The sequence below is a fragment of the Diplodia corticola genome (assembly GCF_001883845.1).
Source record: "Diplodia corticola strain CBS 112549 chromosome Unknown scaffold39, whole genome shotgun sequence".
Lineage (NCBI taxonomy): Eukaryota > Fungi > Ascomycota > Dothideomycetes > Botryosphaeriales > Botryosphaeriaceae > Diplodia > Diplodia corticola.
In genome coordinates, this window is record NW_017971518.1 from 13853 (window position 1) to 35557 (window position 21705).

Here is a 21705-nt window from a genome sequence, read left to right on the forward strand (position 1 = left end):
CCCTGACGCATCAATTCAGGGACGAGACCCAGTCAGGCGCGCCGAAGACGGGCGGTCCTACCTACCTGCCTACCCCGCCGTGACGTGCTGCAAGCCACAGACAGCCCCGCAAGGCTTCTCCGCCACACCAACCCTCAACACCATGCGCCACATCTCCAACAATCATGCAGCCTCGTGCCGAAATCTGCCTCGCCCACCCGTCAGCCACATGCCACGGCTCACTGTTACCCTATCGCCCCCATCGACACCGCCGTCACTCCCGCAATGCCCCTTCGAAAGGCTGGCGCCTCCCGCCCGGCCCGCTCCGGAGGAGCTGATCATGGGGCGAGCCCTGTGGCTATGACCTATCTAGACACTCATATGCGGCGCAGCCTCACGTGCAGTAAATGCGGACGGTTAGTGCGATGAGCATGCTGGTATATATGACTTGGCCCAACATCGCCACCACCAGTCACACTCACGTGGCAGAGGAGTATGAAGGTAACCTCGATCACAAAAGCATCCTCAGCCAACACCACTTTCCAGAATAGGCACGACAGTTCACCGAGCTGGCTCAAGAGTCAAGATCAAGCAGTGGTCTCGTCTAAAGACTGTATTTCTGAAAAGAAAGTATCTATCAAAAAGAATGTATCAAAACCCCAGACTCCCTCCACTTGTGCCCCATCGGCTGAAAAACCCCCTATTCTCCCTCATACTCCCTCCGCTTGTGCCCCATCGGCCCCAAAAACCCTCCACTTGTGCCCCATCGGCTTTGAAAAATCCTTTACTCCCGAGCTCCAGAGCCATATGGCCATGGCAAATCCGCTGGCACAACAAAGGTCTCTGGGACCATGTCTTGTCTTGTTGTTGTGCATTTGGTTTTGTGGGAGGAGGGAGGCAGGCAGAAAATGCGCTGCAGGATTGTTTTGATGCTCATTTTGATGTTGAGCTATTTTTTTTTTTTTGTGGAAAGGCCTATCGATTGTTAGTTGAGTGATCGCTGAATGTGAGGAGGCTTGCTTCTTACTTGTTTTTTGCCCTTTTCACGGGAGGAGGAGGAGGATTGGTGCGGATTTGATGTGTTTTTGTTTGTGGGTTGTGAGGCCTATCGCTTGTTAGTTGACTGGTAGCTGATCTGAGGAGGGCTTCTTCTTACTTGTTTTTGTGCCTTTCCGCGTCGAGAAAAATTGGTGTTGGGTGAGTCTGGAAGTGCACATTGCCCGCCATGGACGGTGAAGGACTCTGCACAAAGAGTGGTGGAAAGTGTGTGTGTATTCTCTAAGTGCCCTCCGAAGAGGGATAGGCAATAACTACTGCTAGATGCCAAAGCGCTAGTGCACGGATCAACAACGGCTGCACGAGCGGCTTTGCCTGATGCAAAACACTCTCGTTGCTGTGATGCGCAGGATCGCCGTTCGCCATGACGTTCTGGCCATTGTTGTCGGCGTTGTCGGCGAAGTGGATGGTCGGGTCTTGGTCTGCAGGCGGCCGCTGTCGGCTTCGGTGCTGCGGCAGCAAGGCAGTCGTTGGCGCAGGGGAAGAGATAGCGGTTGTGGCTGGGGGGTGTGAGCGTGTGGATGGTCAAGGTGTGGATGCGTAGCTGGGCGCACAGGGAGCCGAGGTAGAGTAGGCAGCAACCCATCGCACTTGCCAATTGATGCCGCTTCGCGCTTTCTACATGTAAATGCCGGCTATGGAAGGCGAGGTCGCAAGCCAGTCCGGTCATCGCAGCGATGGCAGTGGCATCTGGACTAATCACTCCATCGAAACGACCTACATGGCGACGTGGTGCAGTCGGAAAAGCTTTCAGCTGATCTTACTCGCAACAATTCTTGCTGATTTCCCGACTTGGAAACTGCAATGAGAATTTCTACCTTATCGCGTCTTTTTGGTATGTACAACGGATCGCGCGTGGGTCAACACCAATGACCACGAACACTTAACCACAACACAGGGGCGAGGCAGCAGCGCGTGATGCCGCCATGACTGATGCTTTCTCTGGGGCCGCGAGAAGAATTTTCAGCAGGCTCAGCATATCCATACTCTCGCCGTCTCTCTCCTCTCCTTTTCTCCTCCAAGTTTGCAGACGGCGGTCGTGATGCACCGGTGACACGGCTGCCAGGGTTCCTTTCCCAAACGGACGCTTGGGAGCCGAGCCGAGCCAACCCCGGGCACAGAGCGTAGGTGGGGCGAGGAGACGTGCGTGGTTCTTTCCAAAGAATGGCGAGCGAGGGCGGCAGCTGCCGTGCGGCGGCGCGCGGCCCCAGTCGAAAGCCTGCCAGAATGCATGGCCTGCGGTTCCGTTGGTCGCTATGGCGGCGGCATCACGGACGTCGTCTTGGCTGGAGATGGTGCTGCGAACCACTAGGTCGAGTTGCTCCCATCGCGCCGATGTTGGCGTTGTGCGCGTCGTTTCGGACTGTCGTCATCTCGGTTGGGGCGCTCCGCATTCCGTACTGGCGGTCATCGTTATCGAGGAAGGTTCAGTCGTCCAACCACTCGCCGTATGCAACAGCGAAAAAAGCAGCGTAGGGGATAAGCTGGTCATACACTGCAGGGATGGTGGAGGGCTGGCCAAAGGCGTGGGGGTTGGCGATGCTCTTGATGTTGGGCATGTACTGCAGGATGTCAGGCGAACTCTCGGTAATTGGGATTCGGTGGACATGTCTTACGGTGAATGTTGTATCTCACTGGATCTGCAGCTTCGAGCTTCGAGCCCCTTGAGACGCAAGATTCATTGTCGTGGATTATTCATAGCTCTACGCTAAAGGAAAGTTTGGCTTCGGCAAATCGAGCACAGCGTTTCATCTCTTCATGCGCACGGTACAGCCGTCCGGGAGCTGTTGAGGAAGCCATGTTCGAGATGGAGCACGAAGAGCATGGAACCTCATCCGCGGTGTCGACTTCGGAGGAATTTGAACCGGCTTCCGTCCGTGTTCTATGGGGGATGCATCACTTCTCTTTCGTAAGCATCTGAATCGAAGTACCTTGACGCTTTGAATGACTTGTTCAAACGTAATTTTAGACCTGGAAGCTAAATACCTATATAAGGCGGGAAGCAATATGTCTAGTGAGAAAGAGAAATTGGGAAGCCCGTATTTTGTGTTTACCAGTACGCTCCTCGACACGGCGCTTCAAACCCTCGACGCGAGGACCAAAACCTCCACAACAATAGCAAGGCAGCACGCTCATGATGTACTGTGGTCGGAGACACAAGTAATCTTAGAGTCTTAGCGTTGGGCTTTGCAGTAGGGGTAAAGTGGCCAGTTCAACCAATCAGGACTCTCGTCTATACTAGTCCCGCACGGTGCCTCGTCTTCCCCTTGCTAAAGGATCCAAGCTAACTTTGTTTATGCGTCCCATCACAGTAGAAGTCTATTAGTTCAGCATCGCAGGAGGTAAAGTCACATAGCACAGAAAAACCAAGCATGTTCAACCCTTTTGATTGTACGACCCAGATCGGCTGCCTTCCAACCCAAAAGCAAGAAAATCTCACATCATAGACTTTTTTCATATAACAATCCCGGGTGCTTGTACCGCCCTCTTAACGCCCCTTCGTCCTGAGTTTTCGTGGCTACGTCGAGAGGAGATGTTTCTGCATTTTTCCAATCTTTCGAAGATAACATAGCAACATCGCTGAAGTGGTCGAACACCTACGCCTGACTCTTTACTCCACCATATCAATGTCATCGATGTTAGCCGGCGCAGAGTTGGCAGGGGCGGTGCTGGCAGCCGCGCCAGCTCCATTGGAAGCGTGTCCACCAGCAGACTCATCCTCACCACCTCCACCGAAATAGTCTGCCATCTCGGCATCGAGCTCCTCAACAGTCTTACGGGGCCTTCCTCCAACCGCCGGCTTACCCTCGCCATCAGGCTTCTTGCCACGAGGCTGCTGTCTCCTCTCGCCAGGCCTACGACCGGCTTCCCTTCTTCCGCCATCGCCACGACGGCGGGGAGGCGAGAGCCTACGGCCATCGTCCTCACCAGGCACGTAGCGATCAATGCCAGCAGGTGCGGGCTTGGTAGTATCGCTATGACGGGGCCTATCAGGGCTCAAGCTGCGGTTGCTCCTGCCTCCCTCAATGCGTTCGAACAGGCTTCGCGAGGGACGCTCAACGGAATCGAACGGGTTGCGGCGAGATGGCCCAGATGGCCCCGGCGGGACGAGTGTCAGGCGGATGGGCTGTCCGTGTGCGTTGGCACCATCGAATTCGCGAAGAGCGACCCGTGCGTCTGCAAGGCTGTGATAGACTACACGCGCAATGCCCTGGCTGCGGTCATTGCGGTCGAACAGGAGTTTAGCGGTCTTGACAGGGCCAATGCGCTCAAATAGCTCCTGGTGCACATCAGCTAAGCCGTCAACGTCTCCATTGCGAGCGATACATACGCGGATGTCTTCCTCGGTCAGATCGTAGTGCAAATTCTCGACGCGGATCTCATAGCCGGCTTCCCTGTCGTCCCAAGTGGTGAGCAAAAGGCCTCAGCAGTTGTGGTCCGAGGGGGCGTACTTTTCGTAGTCGGGGCTGCGGCGGGACGGACGCTCGGAACGATAGCCCTGGGTGCGCGAGGGGCGGCGGGCTGCGATGTGTTAGCCATGCATGCCACGGTGTTTTCAGTGGAGGATACCCACCATCGTCGTCTTCGTAACGGTCGTGGACCCAGTCCCTGCGCCACATCAGCAAAGCTCTGATGCACGTTGGCGCACCTGGCGTTAATTTCCTACCGATCGAGATTCCTGGACTCATCTCTCTGACTCGACTATTATCGCAGAGAGGAATTGCAGATTAGCGGAGGTCTCACAGGATACCATGGCAGCCTGAAACAAGACTCGTCGGCGAACAGCGGCTGCATCTCCAAGAGCGACAGGAGCGGTGCAGGCAAGAGCAAGGTGTCGGCTCGGAGCGGTTACGGAGCGCCATGGCTATGAGGAGGGAGGAGGTGTAGAACCTAGCGGGGAGGGCAATCAGCGCGCGGGTCAGGCTACGCAGCACGGACAGGAGCGACAAACCTTTCTTACGCCGTCTCGCGGGTAGTCTTCAGTGCGGCGGCCGCCTCTGCGTCCGCGTGGGCCTCCGCCACCTCGCTGTGGGCAGCTTGTCAGTATGGTTGGGCTGGAGCAGCAGCGCAGCAGCGCAGCAGGGCGTCTCACCTGGCGGTCGGAGATGACGTCGTCAAGGGCGCGATCCATTGCTGCGTGGGATCGGGAGGAAGCCGCTGGGAACGGCCGGGGCAAGGCGAGCAGCTAGGCGGCGGTGCAGTCGGGCGGTAGGGTTGCAGCGAGCTCGGTAGCAGGGCGGTGGTGTCGGAGGGTCAAGCGACGGGCGGGCAGACGTGAAGCTGCACGTCGGCGGCCGCGGCGATTCATGCGCGCGGATCGTCCGGGCGCAGCGCACCGGCCAAGGCCAAGGCCGCCCTACGGCGCGACTGTTTCGCTCCGCCCATGGCCCCAGCCCAGCCTTCCGCTGCCGCTGCCAGCCAGCCTGGCGAGCGTCGCTCGAGAACGCCACCCACGCACCCACGTTGCCGCCCCCGCCCTGCATCCGTGTTGTGCCACCTGGACACACACCACCCATCGCGGCATCTCGCGACCGCAGACGGCGGCAACCGGCAAGCAGTGCGCCGAGCAGCCGGCTTGTTGGGCCACCGCAGGACCATCAGGCGCGCACCACGCACCGGCCGCAGTCCATGCTCGGCTCCCCTGAGCGCGGCCAGCAGGCCACGGCCAGCACCTCAACTGGAAACCATATTTAGACGCCCGGGGCCGTGCGCGGTGCGCGGTGCCACCGAGCCGCAAGTGTGGAGCAGGCCGCCTGTGGCTCGACCGATCACTCTGGGGTCCCAGGGTTGCGTCGGTCGACAACGCTGCACGCCAGACCACGCTTCTCCGCCCTATACGACGCTGGCACCTGGGCGCGCGCCGTCCGCGCCTGCAGCGTTACCTAAAACCGCACTTAACTCGATGCTTGATACGAACCGCGACTGTGTTCTGCCGACACTACCTGGAAGCTATGACGATGTCGCCAAGCACACCTCGTATTGAACGTCACGGGGATAGGGGCGGGTGAGGGACTGCTTCTAGAAGGACGCACATAAATACCAATGGACAAGCCATCGAGAAACAGCATCCAACAACCAGCTCTCACCACTTCCAACACTCCAATCCACTTTACAACCTTCGAACCTTTCCGTTCATCAATCTTCCAACAACCGCAAATATGTTCACCAAGACCGCCGTCGCTTTCCTCGCCGCCGCTGGCGCTGCCTCCGCTGCCCCCGCTGCCACCAACAAGTACTTTGGTGGTCTCGCCATCCACTCCGGCTCTGACATCCAGAACGCTGGTGTCTCTGCCTCCAAGAACAGCCTCTGGCTCAACCACGCCCAGGACGCTTCCTGCGACAAGCAGGGCACCGACTTCGCCACCTTCTACATCCAGGACGGCGCTGCCTACCTCTACTCCACCAGCGCTACTCCCCAGCAGCGTAAGTTTTGAGCAGATTTCAAGATGCGAACGAACAAACACTAATTGTCCTCCCTAGTCTACGTTGACCGCTCCGGCATGGGCCGTGGCAACATCGGCTACACCACCGGTGCTCAGCCCACTCCCAAGAACAGCGAGCGCACTGGCTTCGCTGTCAGCGAGAGCGGCTACCTCACCTTCGACGGCTCCGACGCCTTCTACGCCTGCCCCAGCACCGACGGCAGCTACGGCATCTGGCAGCAGCAGTTCTCCGAGGACTGCGTCTCCTTCGGCTTCAGTGCTCAGTACACCGACTCGCCCGTTGGCTGCTCTTACTCCCAGCAGGGCCAGTAAGCGGCTCGTGGCAGCACTTTGTCTTTTAGCATCGCATCGCATCGCATCGCATTTTGTGGAAAAATTTCATGTAAATATAAATAGCATCGCATCGGGTATCAATTAGCTCATGGCAACCACGCTCATGAAGTAATCGATAATGGGCATCGAAGCAACTCGCTTCGATCCATTCAAATTCTCCGGCCATTCCTACAATTGAGTGACATGCGCGCCTCGGTGCTGTTGATGATCTGATCCTGTTTCATGCATAACAAGATGCCTTGGCGATCCACGGCCGAATGTACCCTTCATCATTAAACTTAAAACTTTATCGTTCCTAACATATCATCCTCGTCACCGCCTCTTGGACCGTGCTCATTAGTAGGAGAACGTGTGTCGGATCCACCTGCCTCGCATTCTGGAAGGTTCATAGCCGCTGTTGACCCACGCGGGATGAAAGATATTACGCTATGCTATTCGACTACTTACAGCACAACAGTGTTTCCATTATTGTATTCGACCATCAGGCCATCCGCGTCGTTACGGAGCCACGGTGCTGAAGCGTCCTGTTATGATCGTCATTTTGAGACTGATATGTCCGCTGGAGAACGAACCCATTCGGCTCCGCGTTTATGCTGCTCGAACCGCAGGCGGCCCGCAGTGTTCATGCAAGCATCGCCATGCTGCAAAAACATGTCCATCTTCGCCCGTGGAGGCACGGCACCTGCGCCTTAACATCCCCGAAGAAAGAAAAGCCGAAGGACTAGTTACGTCCGAGAACGCTGTTTGACCACCACCATGCATTCGCAGAAACTCCCCGGCTGAGCTGAGGCACAGCTTCCACAAATCCGATCCATCGAACAGCTGCGCAGCTTCGATCGGGGATCAAACTTGTAGTTCATGGAAAGAATTAAATTCCACGCCGGCGCGCAACAACCCGCCCTTTCCTGAACGCACTGCTTTCTTTTCCCTAACGTCGCTTGGAACCATCCACCAAGCGTTGCATCAACAACACCACGTCGGACTTGACTTTAGGGGTGGCGGTTGATCAGCCGACGGGCTGGGCAGCCCCAGAATAATAAGTGGGGAGACCAGCGACGCGTACGGTTTAGCGGGCGTGGAAGACGCCGCAACGGGCTTGGGCCCCGGCCGGTCGGACGCGGGTGGCGGTGGGAAAGGGAGAAAAAAAGGCGCGATTGGAACGATGGGTACGAGTGGCGGGGACGATGTCACGTTGTCGGGACAAGAAAATAAAAATTCTATCTATAGAAGTTCGTTGGGCGCTAAAAAATTAATAATGGTACTGACGACATACCTACCTACCAGCTTGAGGGCGAGGCGAGGCGTTGACTAGGTTGAATGAGGCTGGGCTGGATGGAATTTAACCCCCGGAACCGACGTTTCTCGATGTTGACGATGCTGGATCTGTGCGTGTTCCGGGATCGGAGCTGGAGGCCTTGAGGGGGGGTTGTTCATATTAGGTGCGGCTGGCCTGAAGCATTTTGATTGGCTGTGTATTTATCGAGTCGCGAAATACGGAAAATGTGATGGGCAGCGCGGAGGTTTCCAGCGAGCCCGCAGCGGCCGGGGGCGGGAGGTGTTCCCGATCTCCGCGCCAGGACCGGAGGTTTCATCGCCCATGCGAAATATATCGAGCGCTGATCTTGAGCTCGAAATACGAGTGTGAGAGTCGACGTCATGGCGATGCAAGGCTGCGTTACTACACGAACGTCGACGTCAGGCGAGGAACTCGCCGCACTGGGGCAAGAAGCAGCTGGCTTTCCGCTCTCTGGCCCTTGCAAAACCGAGCAGTAAGATCATTCTTGATATGTCTTCCTCTAATCTCAATTAGGTTCACTTGGTCACAGCCTGAACAGCAGGAATTATCACGTGGCCAGAGAGAGAAAGCATATCTTCCGCGTGTTGTCTTTCTCCGCCTTTAGTACGTGCTAAAGCTCAGGGTACATCGCTTGCTGAAGTGCGACTTCGTCGCACTGGTTACGGCTACACCAATCGCCAACAACGTAGACTTGGTTCCGTACTTGACCATCTCAGCCACACCCAGTTGAACTCGAGGAGATCCAATGATGATGATGAACGCCAATATAGAATGTTCTAAAGCAGCATCAGTAAGAGATGTAGTCGTTCCGTATTGTCGAAGTGCTTTCCATCATGAAGTCGATCTCACCACTTTCAATTCAAGAATCCATGACCGCGGGAACTGAAGAATTGTGAGATTGCTTGGAGCTTTTCTCCCGAAGCGTCCAGATTCGACTGACTCCGCTACACCACTACCAGAGCCCCGATTTGAGCCAGAAACAGTGTTCCCCGGCTCAACAAACCACCATCCCGCATATCAGTGGAAAAGAACTCCCCAATGTCTCCATATGCCTTCCCTCATTTAATGGCCTGCTTCTCCAGCGGTCCCTGACAGTTCGGGCACATCTTGATAAGGTTGCCACCACCATCTGCACCACCACCACCACTCTCGCCTCCACCTCCCTCAATCTTGTCGAAGGCGCCGACCGCCGTGCCACCACCTCCGCCACCGCCATCGCTACTACGCACAACCGAGATCGCCGAGCTCTTGCGCGCCCCGCGCTCCTTCACGCCCGTAATCACAATCTCCATACTGCAATCGCAGCTCGGGCAGAAGAATCCCTGCAGCGTCTCCTCCTCGATCTGCTTCTTGCGGCGGTTCCAGAAAGCAGTAAGGTACTCGACTAACACATCCACACCCACGAATCAGCAGCACACATCACTTCAAACACCACCACCACATAAAGAAAGAAAGAAAGCAAGGGAGGAAGGAAGGAAGGAAGGAAAGTAAGAAAGAAGCAAGGCAATCAAGGCAAGACAAACAGACGAACAGCGACAAAGACAAGAGCAATCAACCAGTACTCACCCCCAAACCCAGGCCACTCCCTCACCAACCTCCCCACCTCACACGCCTCGACCCTATCCAACCCCGCCTCCACCACCCTCTCCGCCACCCACCCCCTCAACCCATGCTCGTCCCTCTCGAACCGCCGCGGCGCCAGCGCGTCCCCGAACAAAAACGGCACGAAATCCGTCAGCAGGTCCGCCTGGATGCGGAACAGCTCGTCGAGGTAGTCTTTGACGCGGCGCGCCGCCGCCGCCTGCGCCGCCGGGATGCGGTACTCCGTCGCCAGCATGTAGAGCCGCAGGTGCCGCAGCGCGGTGTAGGCTTTTGGCTCGGTGGGGTCGGTCGGTGGGATGAGGGAGGGGTAGACGCGCGTGTACATGTAGGTTATGAGGGCGCAGAGGAGCGAGGGGTGCGAGTGGTCGGTTGGGAGGTCGAGCGTGATCATTAGGCCGGGTCGGGCCGCGGATGAGGATGAGGCGGGAGGGTCGGTGGGCGGGGTAGACGCGGAAGCGGTCGCGGTCGCGGTCGCGGTCGCAGCGGAGGGATCCTGGGGGAAGGGTCGGCGGGGTTAGCGACGGTGGGCTGGGCTGGGTGGCGAGGATCGTGGTGGGTGGGCGGAGTGAGGTTGTGCGGTGGGGAGGGAGCCAGCGGGCGGCGGTTTTTTGGATCCGGCGGGTGACGGGTCGGGTGCGTGTGTGCGTATGCGTGTGCAATGGATAATAGACGGGGCATACCTTATTCATCTGGTCTTCGATATCCAGAAGTTGCTGCGCAAACCAGCCGGACTGGCTGGCGAGGACGACGCGGTGCGCCGACAGCTCGGTGCCGTCACTGAAGCGGAGAGTGATGTCGGAGTAGAGCTCGTTGTTCGCAAAGTGACCTGACACCTGGTTGATGAACGGCGGTTTCTTGCTCCTGCAGGTCGCCATGGTGAAGTTGTGGTGGTGGTTGGTTAAGAAGCGGAGTTGGAGGAGAGAGGCAGAAGAAAGGTAAGGGAAGGGCATGGGGCAGACTCTTAAAGCGCGAAGCCCTCAGTGACATGTGCTAACCATTTTTGTGAAAACAGTGACAGGCTGGCTGAATATCTCCTCGGTTGGTGCGGTCACTGGCGTGTCTACCGGCGCATATCAGGTTACGGAGGGTTTAAGTCTTCTCACTCTCGCAGAGAATGTGGATAGTTGAAGATTGTCTCCAAGCCATCGGCACGGCCCTTGAGGGCCAGAATCCCTGTGAGATTCTAGGTTGAGCGCCTGGCAGAGCCTGTTTTACGCGGTGAGCGGAGATCTGGGTGAGCATGGCACCAACACTGAGATATTTTAGCGGGGGTATATAGGTTAAATCCGCCACTTTTTCTCCCATCCAGCCGATAAAGGTTACGTGGCTAACTGGTTTACCAGCCCACGACTCCTAGGCAACGCTCGGGGATTAGAGCGTCATGGATACCGAAAAAAGGTGGTGGTCCCCCGTGTCACCTTTCTGTAGCGGTCCGGTTTACCGGTGCCGCACGGCCAGCTTAGGGAGTCCTTCGGGGCCTTGCCCATGTAGCTCTGTGCCAAGTTCGTCCAGATGGCGTACTTGGTCCGGCCGTGTGGTGTTGCAGCCCAGGGTTCAATCCCGGGTTGCATCAGCTTCAGTTTTGCTTTTTTGCACACCCGCCGCCTGGAATAGATATCCGAATGCGAGCCTTAGTCTTTTTAAACGCGATCACACTGATGATTCTAAGATCTACATAAGTTAAACACATGCTTTATCTAGACTGTAGTGTCGCCAAGGCATCTCAGTCATCTTCCTTTGGCAGCGAGCACTTATCATACCGTCATCTCACCTGCGAAGTCATGGTTCTACTGACACCTATAGGAATACGGCACCTTATAATCCTCAGGAAGGGACAGGTTGTCGATTTCACATCAACGTAATCTTTTTCATGAGGAGGCATGTGAAACCACACTAATTTCTTCGCATTACTCTCTTGCCGAGTAAGTGTTCTACCGTCACTATGAGCAGGATGTCATTCTTCCTGCAACTGAATTGAGCCCACCCGCATCTGTCTCACACAGCTACTGCAACAAACTCACGTAGATGGTTGAACCTGGGAGCGCGACCGTAGAAGTGACTCTTGAATCTTCTGTTGGGCGCAGGTGGCTTCAATCTTCCATGTCCTCACTCGACGTCCAGTATCTGCAGTGTCTGGAGGTGACAAGGCCAGACAGACTGAAGCTCCAGCCGCCCACATCCGTCACTCATGCTACAAAGGTCGAGAAAGCCCGCGGATTTCGACGACATGACACGACCCAGTTCCAGCACGCGTACAACGTAGACACCAAAGTCGAAGTATTCGCTATGTAATTCTTTCGATACAAAACCCCATTTGTAGGTGCCGCATCCAACGCCTGCGTATATCAAAGCCTGGGTATAACCATTCCGTTCCCAAAAATGCCCAAGTCCGTTCCGACGGGCTTTATCTTGCACCATAAATACTTTATCCCGCACAACTCCCTAAACGAAGTGGACTTCATATCCCAACAAGACTTCCGTGGAGTTGCCTTCCCAGCCTCTGTTGCCTCCCGTCGAGATCATAAAAGTGCAAGTGGGGTCGAGGTAGAGTTGCGAGATGACTCCGGTTCTGTGTCCGGGTACAATGGTGTACGGAACCGCCGCGTGCTTGGTGCCTTCTTGTTCCTTGAGGTCATACAAACGGAGAATATCATACGAAGCGCTGGATAAGCAGGTCAGCACAACTGCTTCTTCAGTGTCTGGACTGAGTACGTGAACTTACCAGACGAGGTGTTTTCCGTTGGGCATGGCCCTGACCGCACTGACCGCACCACTGACAGAGGGGAACCGGAATGTGCGAGAGGGTTCCCGCAAGCTCTTGTGTAGGCTATATTCGTCAACAGTGCCATTGCGGCGTCCAGCATAAATGTAGTTGCCGTCTGGTGACCAGCAGGCGTTCATGCACCATGGCGGAGTGCCGCGTATCCGTGCTATCGGGTTTGGCTGTCTTCGGTCCCAGATGCGCAACGTGCCGTCTATGGACGCGTCCAGGAATGTGGTTTCGGAAGAAGGGATTGTGTCGTCTTGCGAAGAGAAGGTGTTCGAGACGGAGGCTCCAGCATCGGCGCCTTCTTCGGCGTGCGGGAGACCGTTCATTGTGACATCAGGCTGTGTTGTTGTAATGCCTGGGGCATTCGCATTTGGTTCGGCAGACGCAGCCGCAGGAGCACCGTTCTCGCTGCCCTGCAACAAATCGAGGGCCTGGACAGGGCCACCGACGTCCGTCATGTCGATGTCACCCTGCGCATCCTGCTCTTCGGCGTGTCGAATCTCATTTGCAATGGCTCTTGAGAACTCATCATCTTCATCGTCGCCAAATGCAGCGCCCGATGGATTTGCGTTGGTGTCACCATTTCCACCAAATAAAGAGTCGTTATCATTGTCGCCAAATAAAGAGTCGTCTTCGGCTCCAGGTGCATCTTCATCCTGGCCTGCTGCTGGCACACCATTTGTTAGAACGCCGTTGGTGAGTGGCTTTGCGTCGTTGTTAGAGCTGAAGGTTCCATTGGAGTAAAGCGGTGGGCCTGCCTCTTCTGGTACAGGCAGGGTCGATAAGGGGCGCTGCTCAATCGCGGAAATTTGCCCTCCACTGGTTTCAAATCGCCGACGAACCTGGCCAACGTTGAGGTCCCAATCATTAATGGTCTTATCCCAACTGCCAGACAAGACCGATTTCTCGTCTTGCGCAAGACTCAAAACTGAGACAGCGGACGTATGCTTTCGAAGAGACGTGATGCGATGACCTTCTTGGTGCCGAACGGTCTGAAGGTTAATCGCACCGGATTCAGTGCCTGAAAGAAGCCAAAGAGCTTGGTGGTGCACAGCTAAAGAATACACGGGTGAGAGAGATAAACTGTCATCGTTTGTGGAAGGAGGGGTCCTGTCTTTTGGTTCGTTAGATTCTTCCGGGCGTGTGGCGGGCTATGTTTCACTGACCCGAGGTTTCCTCATTCTCCCAGTAACTTAGCAAAACGCCGGCTTTCGTGACGCTGTCCACGAAAGGGTGCCGTTGCGCCACGGTCAACATCAGTTTGGCGTTGGCAGTATCCACCCAGTTGAATTTTCTTATATATCCGTCCGCACCTCCGCTGAACACCCAGCGCATGTCTGGGGTCGCGGTAATGGTGTTGATGGACGTGCTGTGAGGAGCCGCGATGGTAGGAACTATGTCGTAAGAGCTGGCCGTGAGAGCTTCTGGGCGCACTGTGGGGCGCAGGGGGAGGGTTCCGTTCGGGGTGACGGAACGACGCGGGGACGCAGAAGCAAGGCGCATGGCTTGGTCTTGTCGCGACGGGGCTGCATCTGGACCGGTGCCGTTCTGCATTTGCGACCCGTCCGGCGCACTCGGCCGCTGGGAGCGCGAGGGGGAGTCCGGGGTATCATCCTGGTCCTCGTCCTCCTCGTCGTTGTCCCCGTCGTCGTCGTCATTGTCCCCTTCTGCATCGTCGTCGCCATCTGCGTCGGCATCGGCGTCGGCATCAGCATCGGCGTCGGCGTCGCCCTCGTCAATGTCGTCCATGGTCTCGTCAACCTCGTTCTCGGAGCTGGATTCTGGGCCTGGGTTAGAGACTACGTGACGTCACAGGGGCGGACGGAGGGCAAGCACCATTCTCGTCGTCGTCCTCAAAGCTCACCATGTTGGGCGCGCTTTACGCAGTGTATCTTGCGAGTCGCGGGTTGCGGGTGGCTGCGGGGATGGTCGGTTTGCTCGCGGGGTGGAAGCTGGATGGATGCGCCCAAACAAACACGGCAGCAGGTAGGAAACCGGGAGCTCGGGCGGCACTTGGAAGGACTCTGGCAGAAGCAGGCACACGATAGCGCTTTGGCGGATGGTTGTCAGTGGAGCAGTACAAGCACGAGGTCGACGTTGCACGCGTTTCCATCGGCAGATCCACGGCGCGGGCGGTGAACCCTCACTCTCAAGCCTCGCCCTGGCCCAGGACCCCGTCGCTGTCGATCCTCCGCCGACGACACCTCTGCCCTCACAGACGACAACCGTCATGGCGCGCGGCGCGAAAAGCCGCAGCCCCCCAAACAAGACGCGTATCGCTCTACAAGTCATCGTGATGGCAGGTCCCACAAGCGACGGCCGCCGGGCGCCGATGCGCGGGCTCCCAACTGGAAGGCTGCGTCGCAGCTGCCGCAGCTTCCCGGTAGGCGCGTTGATGCCAAACCGGAATTCAAGCATCTCTGTCCTACAAGAGCAGCCGATTGAACAGGGGCTCTGAGCAATCAAGCCTGAGCAATGATCATCCGAGCATTGTTCTGTAGCTTCCTATATTACGTCGACCCTTCGTCTACGTCTGCTCCTTCCTGCGGCGCTATCGCTACAAAGTTGCCTTTAGTCGAACCCAGTGGGTATCTTTGCTGTTGACTTACTACACTTGTTTCTGTGTTTGTTTCTTCGGAATCGATTCCGTGCCCTTAGCATCACGCTGGAAGACTAGTCTTCATTCACATCACGGGGTGAGGCTGATCACCATCAAGAAAGAACACCGGTGAGCACTGATGAGCCCTGCGAGCACCGGCTGTTACCTATAGTTAGGTGGCCGTCGCGGTTGCCGTTTCCAGCGGTGCGCCGCAACAACCATTCTGCGTCCGCCGCTCGGCTTTCCTCACCCAACATCTCTACACCCCGCTTTGCAACTGCGTCCGCACAGAAAACACCTGGTACATCCTGCAGCTAGGTGCTTGTTGCCATCGCTCGCCTGCGACGCAGTACCAGCAGCTGCTCGTCTCGCTGAAGCAGCTGTCCCTAACAGGCATCGCAGTCCTACAGTCTACTTGCGCTCGCTATCGCTATGGCGCGAGCCAAACCTCAGTTCAAGAGCTTCGTGGCGGGCCCGCCGCCTGAGCCTGCCGCTACCGCAACTCCGCCTGAGTTGACGATGGCTCCCTCCACGACAAGAGCGCCGCGCTCTGCTGCCGATTCATACCAGTTCGCCGCAATGGATGCCGAAGATGAGGTGAACCCACACCTCCACGAGAAGTTTTCACGCATAAACATCGCTGGTCGTTCACAACATGGAACTTCATTCGCCAGATCCTCCGTTGAACCTTCGGTTACCGTGCCTCATACCATCCGCCAGTATGTGTCCGAAGCAAATCTTCCCGTGGCCACTGAGTCATGGTTATCTCGGCCAGAGGTACCGACCACTGAGGAAATCCTTGATACAGAGGATTTTCTGAGTGACACGGTGTCAATTCTGCCAAACAACATCGACGGCCCCTGGGCATCGAAGGAACGGTATCTCGAGAGTCTGTTTGAGCTCTTGAGAGAGGACACGGTCCGGCCCTTACGCGAGACGGTCGGCCGGATCCGCACGAAGTCGTGGGGAAAAGAAGACGAGTATGGCAGTACTGTGGGCATTTATAATAATGTCCACATAGTCGGTTTTACCTTCTCTCCTCGTGGACTTGCCGCCCGCGTCCAATTCTCTCTTGCCCGCGCTGGTAAACGAATCCACTGGGAGCAATCTAAGCGGCTGCTTACAGGCTCACTCATTGCACTGACACCGGAGAGTGACAACTTCCGTTCTAAATGTACCGTGGCGGTCATCGCTGCCAGGCCGTTGGCCAACCTGGTGCAAGACCCGCCTGAAATCGACATCTTCTTCCCACGCCCCGAGGAAGTTGAGATTGATCCTGGCCAATGCTGGATGATGGTCGAAGAGCGCAGCAGCTACTTTGAAGGTACACGACACACGCTCCGTGCGCTACAGAAGTTGATGAGAGAACCGTTTCCTTTATCGGAGCATCTCATCAACCTCGAGACAGCTGTCGATGCCCCGGACTACATCGAAAGGAACCCACACCTTGATCTTACTCCAGTATTCGAGGGCGAAACAAGCATGAATGTCCTTCAGCCGTGGCCGGACTATCTGAAGACAGAGCTGGACAAGACTCAAGTCCTTGCCCTACAGCGCATGATCACGAAGAAATGCGCCATCATTCAAGGACCCCCTGGAACTGGCAAGACTCACGTGTCCGTGGTTGCTCTAAAAGCCTTACTGAACAACATGGAGCAAGGTTTCGACGCACCCATCATTGTCGCTTGCCAGACCAACCACGCTCTGGATCAGCTTTTGCGTCATGTTGCAGCCTTTGAGCCTAGCTTCGTGCGCTTAGGCGGTCGCTCTCGCGATGAAGAGATCAAGAAGCGCACACTCTTTGAGCTCAAGCAGGTTGACAGGCCACCGTCCATCGCCGGTGGTGCGATGAGCCCGGCGATCTTCCGCCTAAAGAACATTGAGAGGCAGATGCGTACGCTTCTCTCTCCTCTACAAGTCAGGAGTGCGTTCTTCTCCCACAATCTCCTCCACCAGCTCAAAATTATCACTGAAAAGCAATTCGAGTCGTTTGAGCGTGGTGATACTCGCTGGGAATCCCATGGCGCCCAACAGGAAGATCATTCTGAGGATCGAATCGCTGACTGGATCGGCAAGCACTATGAGTTTGTTGAGAGGGGCATCCCTCCAGACGATTTCGCGTTTGAGTATGAAGAGGTCGATCTCGAATTCGAGCAACTCAAGGAAATCGAAGCCGAGAACATGGTCAAAGACGATGAAGACTACGAAACACTACCAGGCGGTATAATAAACCTGTCAGAGAACCTTGTCGGCAAACATTCTACGTCCACGAGCGTCACGGATGAGGACGTTCGACGACTACTCTCGAAGACCGACAACATGTACAAGATCAAGGACAAGCTGAGGGGCGTGGTGTACAATTATCTGAGGAACCAGGCGAAAGAACTGATCTTGAAAGCATTCCGTGAGGTTGCGAAAGAATACCAGGAGGCTGTCGTACAGCGTGCCGTTGGTCGATGGGAACTTGACCATATGGTACTGAGGAAGCAAAAGATTATCGGTATGACAACCACTGGGCTCAGCAAGTACCGCGCTCTGGTGTCGTCTCTGGAACCCAAGATCGTCCTGATTGAGGAAGCTGCCGAGACATTGGAGGCCCCGGTGACCGCAGCTTGCGTCCCTTCCTTGGAGCACCTCATCCTCGTTGGTGACCATCAGCAACTTCGGCCCCATTGCCATGTCTCGGACCATGAAGATGACCCTTTCTTTCTTAACGTGTCGCTCTTTGAGCGCCTTGTAAGGAACAAGGTAGAGTACGACACTCTTCGCCGGCAGAGGCGCATGGTTCCGCAGATCCGACGTCTTATCAGACCCATCTACGGAGACCTCATCAAAGACCATCCCTCAGTCAAGGACCCAGCCATCCGCGCTCCTGTTCCTGGCATGGGTGACATCGACACTTTCTTCTTTACTCACGAGTGGCCGGAGACCGTTGATACCCAAATGTCCTCGTGTAACGCTATGGAGGCCGACATGATTGCCCAATTCTACAACTATCTCTTTATGAACGGCATGCCTTACGGAAACATAACGGTGCTGACCTTCTACAACGGCCAACGCAAGCTAATCCTAAAGAAACTCAGGTCCCATCCGAACTTACAAGGGACCGGACGCGACCTTAGAGTTGTCACCGTTGACTCCTACCAGGGCGAAGAGAATGAAGTTGTCCTCCTCTCGCTGGTCCGCAGCAACATCAATGGCCGCGTTGGCTTCTTGAGCAACGTGAATAGGGTTTGCGTTGCTCTTTCACGCGCTAAACGAGGTTTCTACATGTTCGGCAACGGCCAACTTCTTGCCACCGAGAGCAAGATCTGGTCGGAGGTCATCACCGTTCTAGCTGGTAAGAAGAGTCTCAAGGAGGAAGCCATGCGGGTTGGCTATCACCTGCCTCTGACTTGTGTCAAGCATGGGCGCAAAACTTTTATCGGTGATCTCGATGACTGGAGCCTTGTGCACGGCGGCTGCGAAGAGATGTGCAAGGGAAAACTTCCCTGCGGTCATCACTGCATTCTACACTGCCACCCGTTCCCGCACGAGACAGTCAGTTGCAACCAGAGTTGCCGAAGGACCCTAGGTTGTGGTCATATGTGTGCAGCATCTTGCGCTGACGAATGCCGTTGCACAATCTGCGTGCGTGCAGTCGGGTCCATTCTCCGCCCGGGAGCGAGGCCTACGCTTAACACTGGCCAGGTTGCGCTGAGAAAGAACGACACTGCTGCCCACTCTAGGCGTCCTCCAACGCCTGGTGCTGGACCCACTACTCAGCCATTCCGTCAGGCCGGCTCTGTACGGATTTCACCACTTTGTGGCGCCCATCGCAAATCGAACAGTGATGGATCTGACCACTCAACATGGCAAGCCTACACTCAGAACGTCAGGGAGCACGATGCAGAACTGGCACAACGAGCAAACCAACAGTACCAGGAAAGGCTGGAACATTTGGACCAGCGCCGCACTGCCCTATTGGAAAAGGAGATGGAACGTTCCGTCTTCAATGATGACTATCGGAGCGCCCCTTCAGCTTTACAGGCTACGGCTGGTGCTAAGTATTCTTCTGGAACGCGTGGTGCTACCCCACCCTCAACTGGCCGTGGCCCCCATCGCCAGCGATGGGTGCACGATTACGACCCTGTTTCGAGCAGCAGGACACCGACCAATTCGGAGCAGAGCCTCCTTGACTAAGTCTTTTCTTAAAGAACCCACTGATCTACACAAAGAGCGAGTTCGCTGCCGACGCCAGTAACACAACGCTGCATTGATTCGGCAACGTTCCATCTCCTGACAGCCCGTTCTGGCTCCTATGATTTCTCCCTTAGGACAGTGGCATTACGGGAGGGACTGCTTTCCTATTTTCTCTTTGACTTTTTCCATGATCGAACTTCAGCCACTGGTTCAACAATTTCAGTTCAATCGGCACTGCACTAATAATCAGCGGTGAATTTAATAAGGGCTCGGATTTGCTGGGTTTTGCTTTGCTTTGGTAAAAAGTCTTTACTTCAACTGCGGTCATTCTTTTTCATAGGCAACATAGTTATCAGCGAGGACAATAAGAATTTCAATCATCAGAGGGGCCATGCTTGTCTCTGTTCCTACCGTATTACTCATTACTATTATCTTGAGAAAACCCCCACGCCCATCCACAATTACCAACGGGACAAGCATATGTAGTAGCCACAACCCGCTTCCTCCGTCCTTTGTTCCTCCCTTCTTCCAACAACAACAACAACGACCATTTAAGCCACACGAACCCGAAATCCATGCACTGCATGCACCCACACATCCCCTCTCCCCTCTGACTCATCCTTTTTTTGTCCTTCCCCTTTCTGACTGATCATCGCTGTCATTCTCTTCCCTCCCAGTACTCCCAGTACTCCCAGTCCCACCATTCCCTCCCCCGTGCGCTCACAAGAAATACCGAAACGTGACGGCCCGGTCGCCCATCTCGCTCAGCTGGCGCGACGTGTAGTCGAAGTGGGCGCCGCGCGTGACGGCCGTCTGGCGGCGCCGGTTGAGCACCGAGTAGCTGAGCATCAGCACGGCGGCGGCCGTGGCGCCCGCGAGGATGAAGCCCAGCTCGAGCGCGTGGCCCAGCACGTAGCGCGGCGCGTCGCGGTCGCGGTAGAAGTTGGATGCGATTGCTGGGGGGGGTTTTTTTTTTTAATCTTTCTGTCGTTTTTTTTGGGTTCGGGTCGTGTGTGCGGAGGGGGTGGGGGAGAGGGGGAGGGGAGAGGGGGAAGGGGGTTTAAGGAGAGGAGAGGGAACGAAAGGAAAGGGAAGACGACTTACCACCGCCCAAGGAGCCGAAGCCAATCTGGATGCCCATGCCGGCGGCGCGCTTGGACGTCCCCGCGAGGTTGTTGCTCAGCCAAGTGACGTTTGCGAGGAAGGCCGGGTAGATGGCGCAGGCGGCGATGTAGACGCCGGCGTAGACGACGCCGGGGCGCGCCGACGACACGCACGTCACGAAGCCGACGGCCATGGCGAGGAAGAAGAAGAGGAGGAAGGGCGAGCGCTGCCCGCGGCGGTCGCTGAGGAACGCGAAGAGCACGGAGCTCGCCGCCGCCGAGACGTAGATGGGGATGGTCAGCAGCTGCGCCGTCGACGGCGACACGTCCATCTCCGTCTGGATGATGGTCGGCAGGAACAGCGCGATGCCGTACAGCGGGCACGCTATCCCCCAGTACACGACGATGTTGACCCAGATCTGCCAGTCGAGGATGGCGGCGCGCACGTGCGTCCAGCGGATGGCGTCGTCGTTTTGCGGCACGACGAGGCGGCCGGAGGAGTCGAGGTCGGGGGCGGTGTTGAGGTCCGAGATTTGGTACTTCAGGCGGTGGACGACGAAGGCGCGCTCCTCGGCGGTGAGGAAGGTGGCGGTTTGCGGGTAGTCCCAGATGACGAAGTAGGAGAGGAGGGCGACGAGGACGGTGCCGAGGCCTTCGAGGATGAAGATCCAGCGCCACACTTCGAGGCCGCCGATGCCGTCCATTTTGGCGATGGCGAAGGCGAGGAGGCCGGAGAAGGCGCCGGCGATGCTGGCGGCGCTGAAGAAGAGGGATTGGCGCCAGAGGGCTTCGCCGCGGCAGTACCATGTCGTTATGTAGAAGGATGCTCCGGGGTAGAGTCTGTGCGGTTTTGTGTCAGTTTCCCATGTGTAGGCCGAAGTGTGTGAGGGGAAAAGATACCCGGCTTCCGTAAGCCCAAGGAAAAATCGTGCTGTGAGGAGGCCCTTGTAACTTTGCACGAGACCCATGAGCGTCATTACGATGCCCCAGGCGAGTACGGTTATTGGTAGCCATATGCTAGGTCGTAGCTTCTTGAGGACGATGTTGCTGGGAAGGTCGAAGGCGCAGTAGGAGAAGAAGAAGATGGTCAGCGTCCAGTTGTATTGGCCGCTGGACATGTTGAGGCTTTCGCTCAGGCCCTCCACTTTGGCGTTTGCGATATTGGAGCGGTCGAGGAAGGACATGAGGTAGAGGAGAGCGAGGATGGGAACGATGCGGACGTCCATCTTGCGGAGGATTTTCTTCTGGTCCAGGTGGGCGAAATTTCTCATGGAAACGCCGGCGGCAGTTGCTTGCTCGTCAACCTCTCGCTTTTGGTCCGCGACAGACATTCTTCGGCG

The 21705-nt window shown here is 56.3% G+C and overlaps 6 protein-coding genes across 6 annotated transcripts; 2 read left to right on the forward strand and 4 right to left on the reverse strand.

The window, feature by feature from the left end:
- Positions 1-3646: 3646 nt before the first annotated feature.
- BKCO1_390005 (rna binding domain-containing protein) lies at positions 3647-5167 on the reverse strand (the record flags this gene model as incomplete). The annotated part of the gene is made up of 6 exons (XM_020275359.1): positions 3647-4315; positions 4367-4430; positions 4488-4557; positions 4610-4644; positions 4997-5058; positions 5129-5167. 6 exons carry the CDS (start codon positions 5165-5167, stop codon positions 3647-3649), a joined length of 939 nt encoding a protein of 312 aa, XP_020128602.1.
- A 1027-nt stretch (positions 5168-6194) lies between these two features.
- On the forward strand, positions 6195-6791 carry BKCO1_390006 (cell wall protein; the record flags this gene model as incomplete). The annotated part of the gene is made up of 2 exons (XM_020275370.1): positions 6195-6459; positions 6517-6791. The coding sequence occupies 2 exons, from the start codon at positions 6195-6197 to the stop codon at positions 6789-6791; spliced, it is 540 nt and encodes a 179-aa protein (XP_020128599.1).
- Positions 6792-9167: 2376 nt separating this feature from the next.
- BKCO1_390007 (btb poz-like protein) lies at positions 9168-10586 on the reverse strand (the record flags this gene model as incomplete). Its single annotated transcript, XM_020275381.1, has 3 exons — positions 9168-9493; positions 9676-10204; positions 10392-10586. 3 exons carry the CDS (start codon positions 10584-10586, stop codon positions 9168-9170), a joined length of 1050 nt encoding a protein of 349 aa, XP_020128600.1.
- Positions 10587-12153: 1567 nt separating this feature from the next.
- BKCO1_390008 (transcription factor) lies at positions 12154-14348 on the reverse strand (the record flags this gene model as incomplete). The annotated part of the gene is made up of 4 exons (XM_020275392.1): positions 12154-12373; positions 12434-13595; positions 13648-14262; positions 14318-14348. The coding sequence occupies 4 exons, from the start codon at positions 14346-14348 to the stop codon at positions 12154-12156; spliced, it is 2028 nt and encodes a 675-aa protein (XP_020128603.1).
- A 1164-nt stretch (positions 14349-15512) lies between these two features.
- BKCO1_390009 (dead box helicase) lies at positions 15513-19262 on the forward strand (the record flags this gene model as incomplete). The annotated part of the gene is made up of 1 exon (XM_020275403.1): positions 15513-19262. One exon carries the CDS (start codon positions 15513-15515, stop codon positions 19260-19262), a length of 3750 nt encoding a protein of 1249 aa, XP_020128589.1.
- A 720-nt stretch (positions 19263-19982) lies between these two features.
- Positions 19983-21696, reverse strand: BKCO1_3900010 (high-affinity nicotinic acid transporter; the record flags this gene model as incomplete). Its single annotated transcript, XM_020275316.1, has 3 exons — positions 19983-20218; positions 20367-21205; positions 21266-21696. The coding sequence occupies 3 exons, from the start codon at positions 21694-21696 to the stop codon at positions 19983-19985; spliced, it is 1506 nt and encodes a 501-aa protein (XP_020128551.1).
- Between the last annotated feature and the right edge of the window lie 9 nt (positions 21697-21705).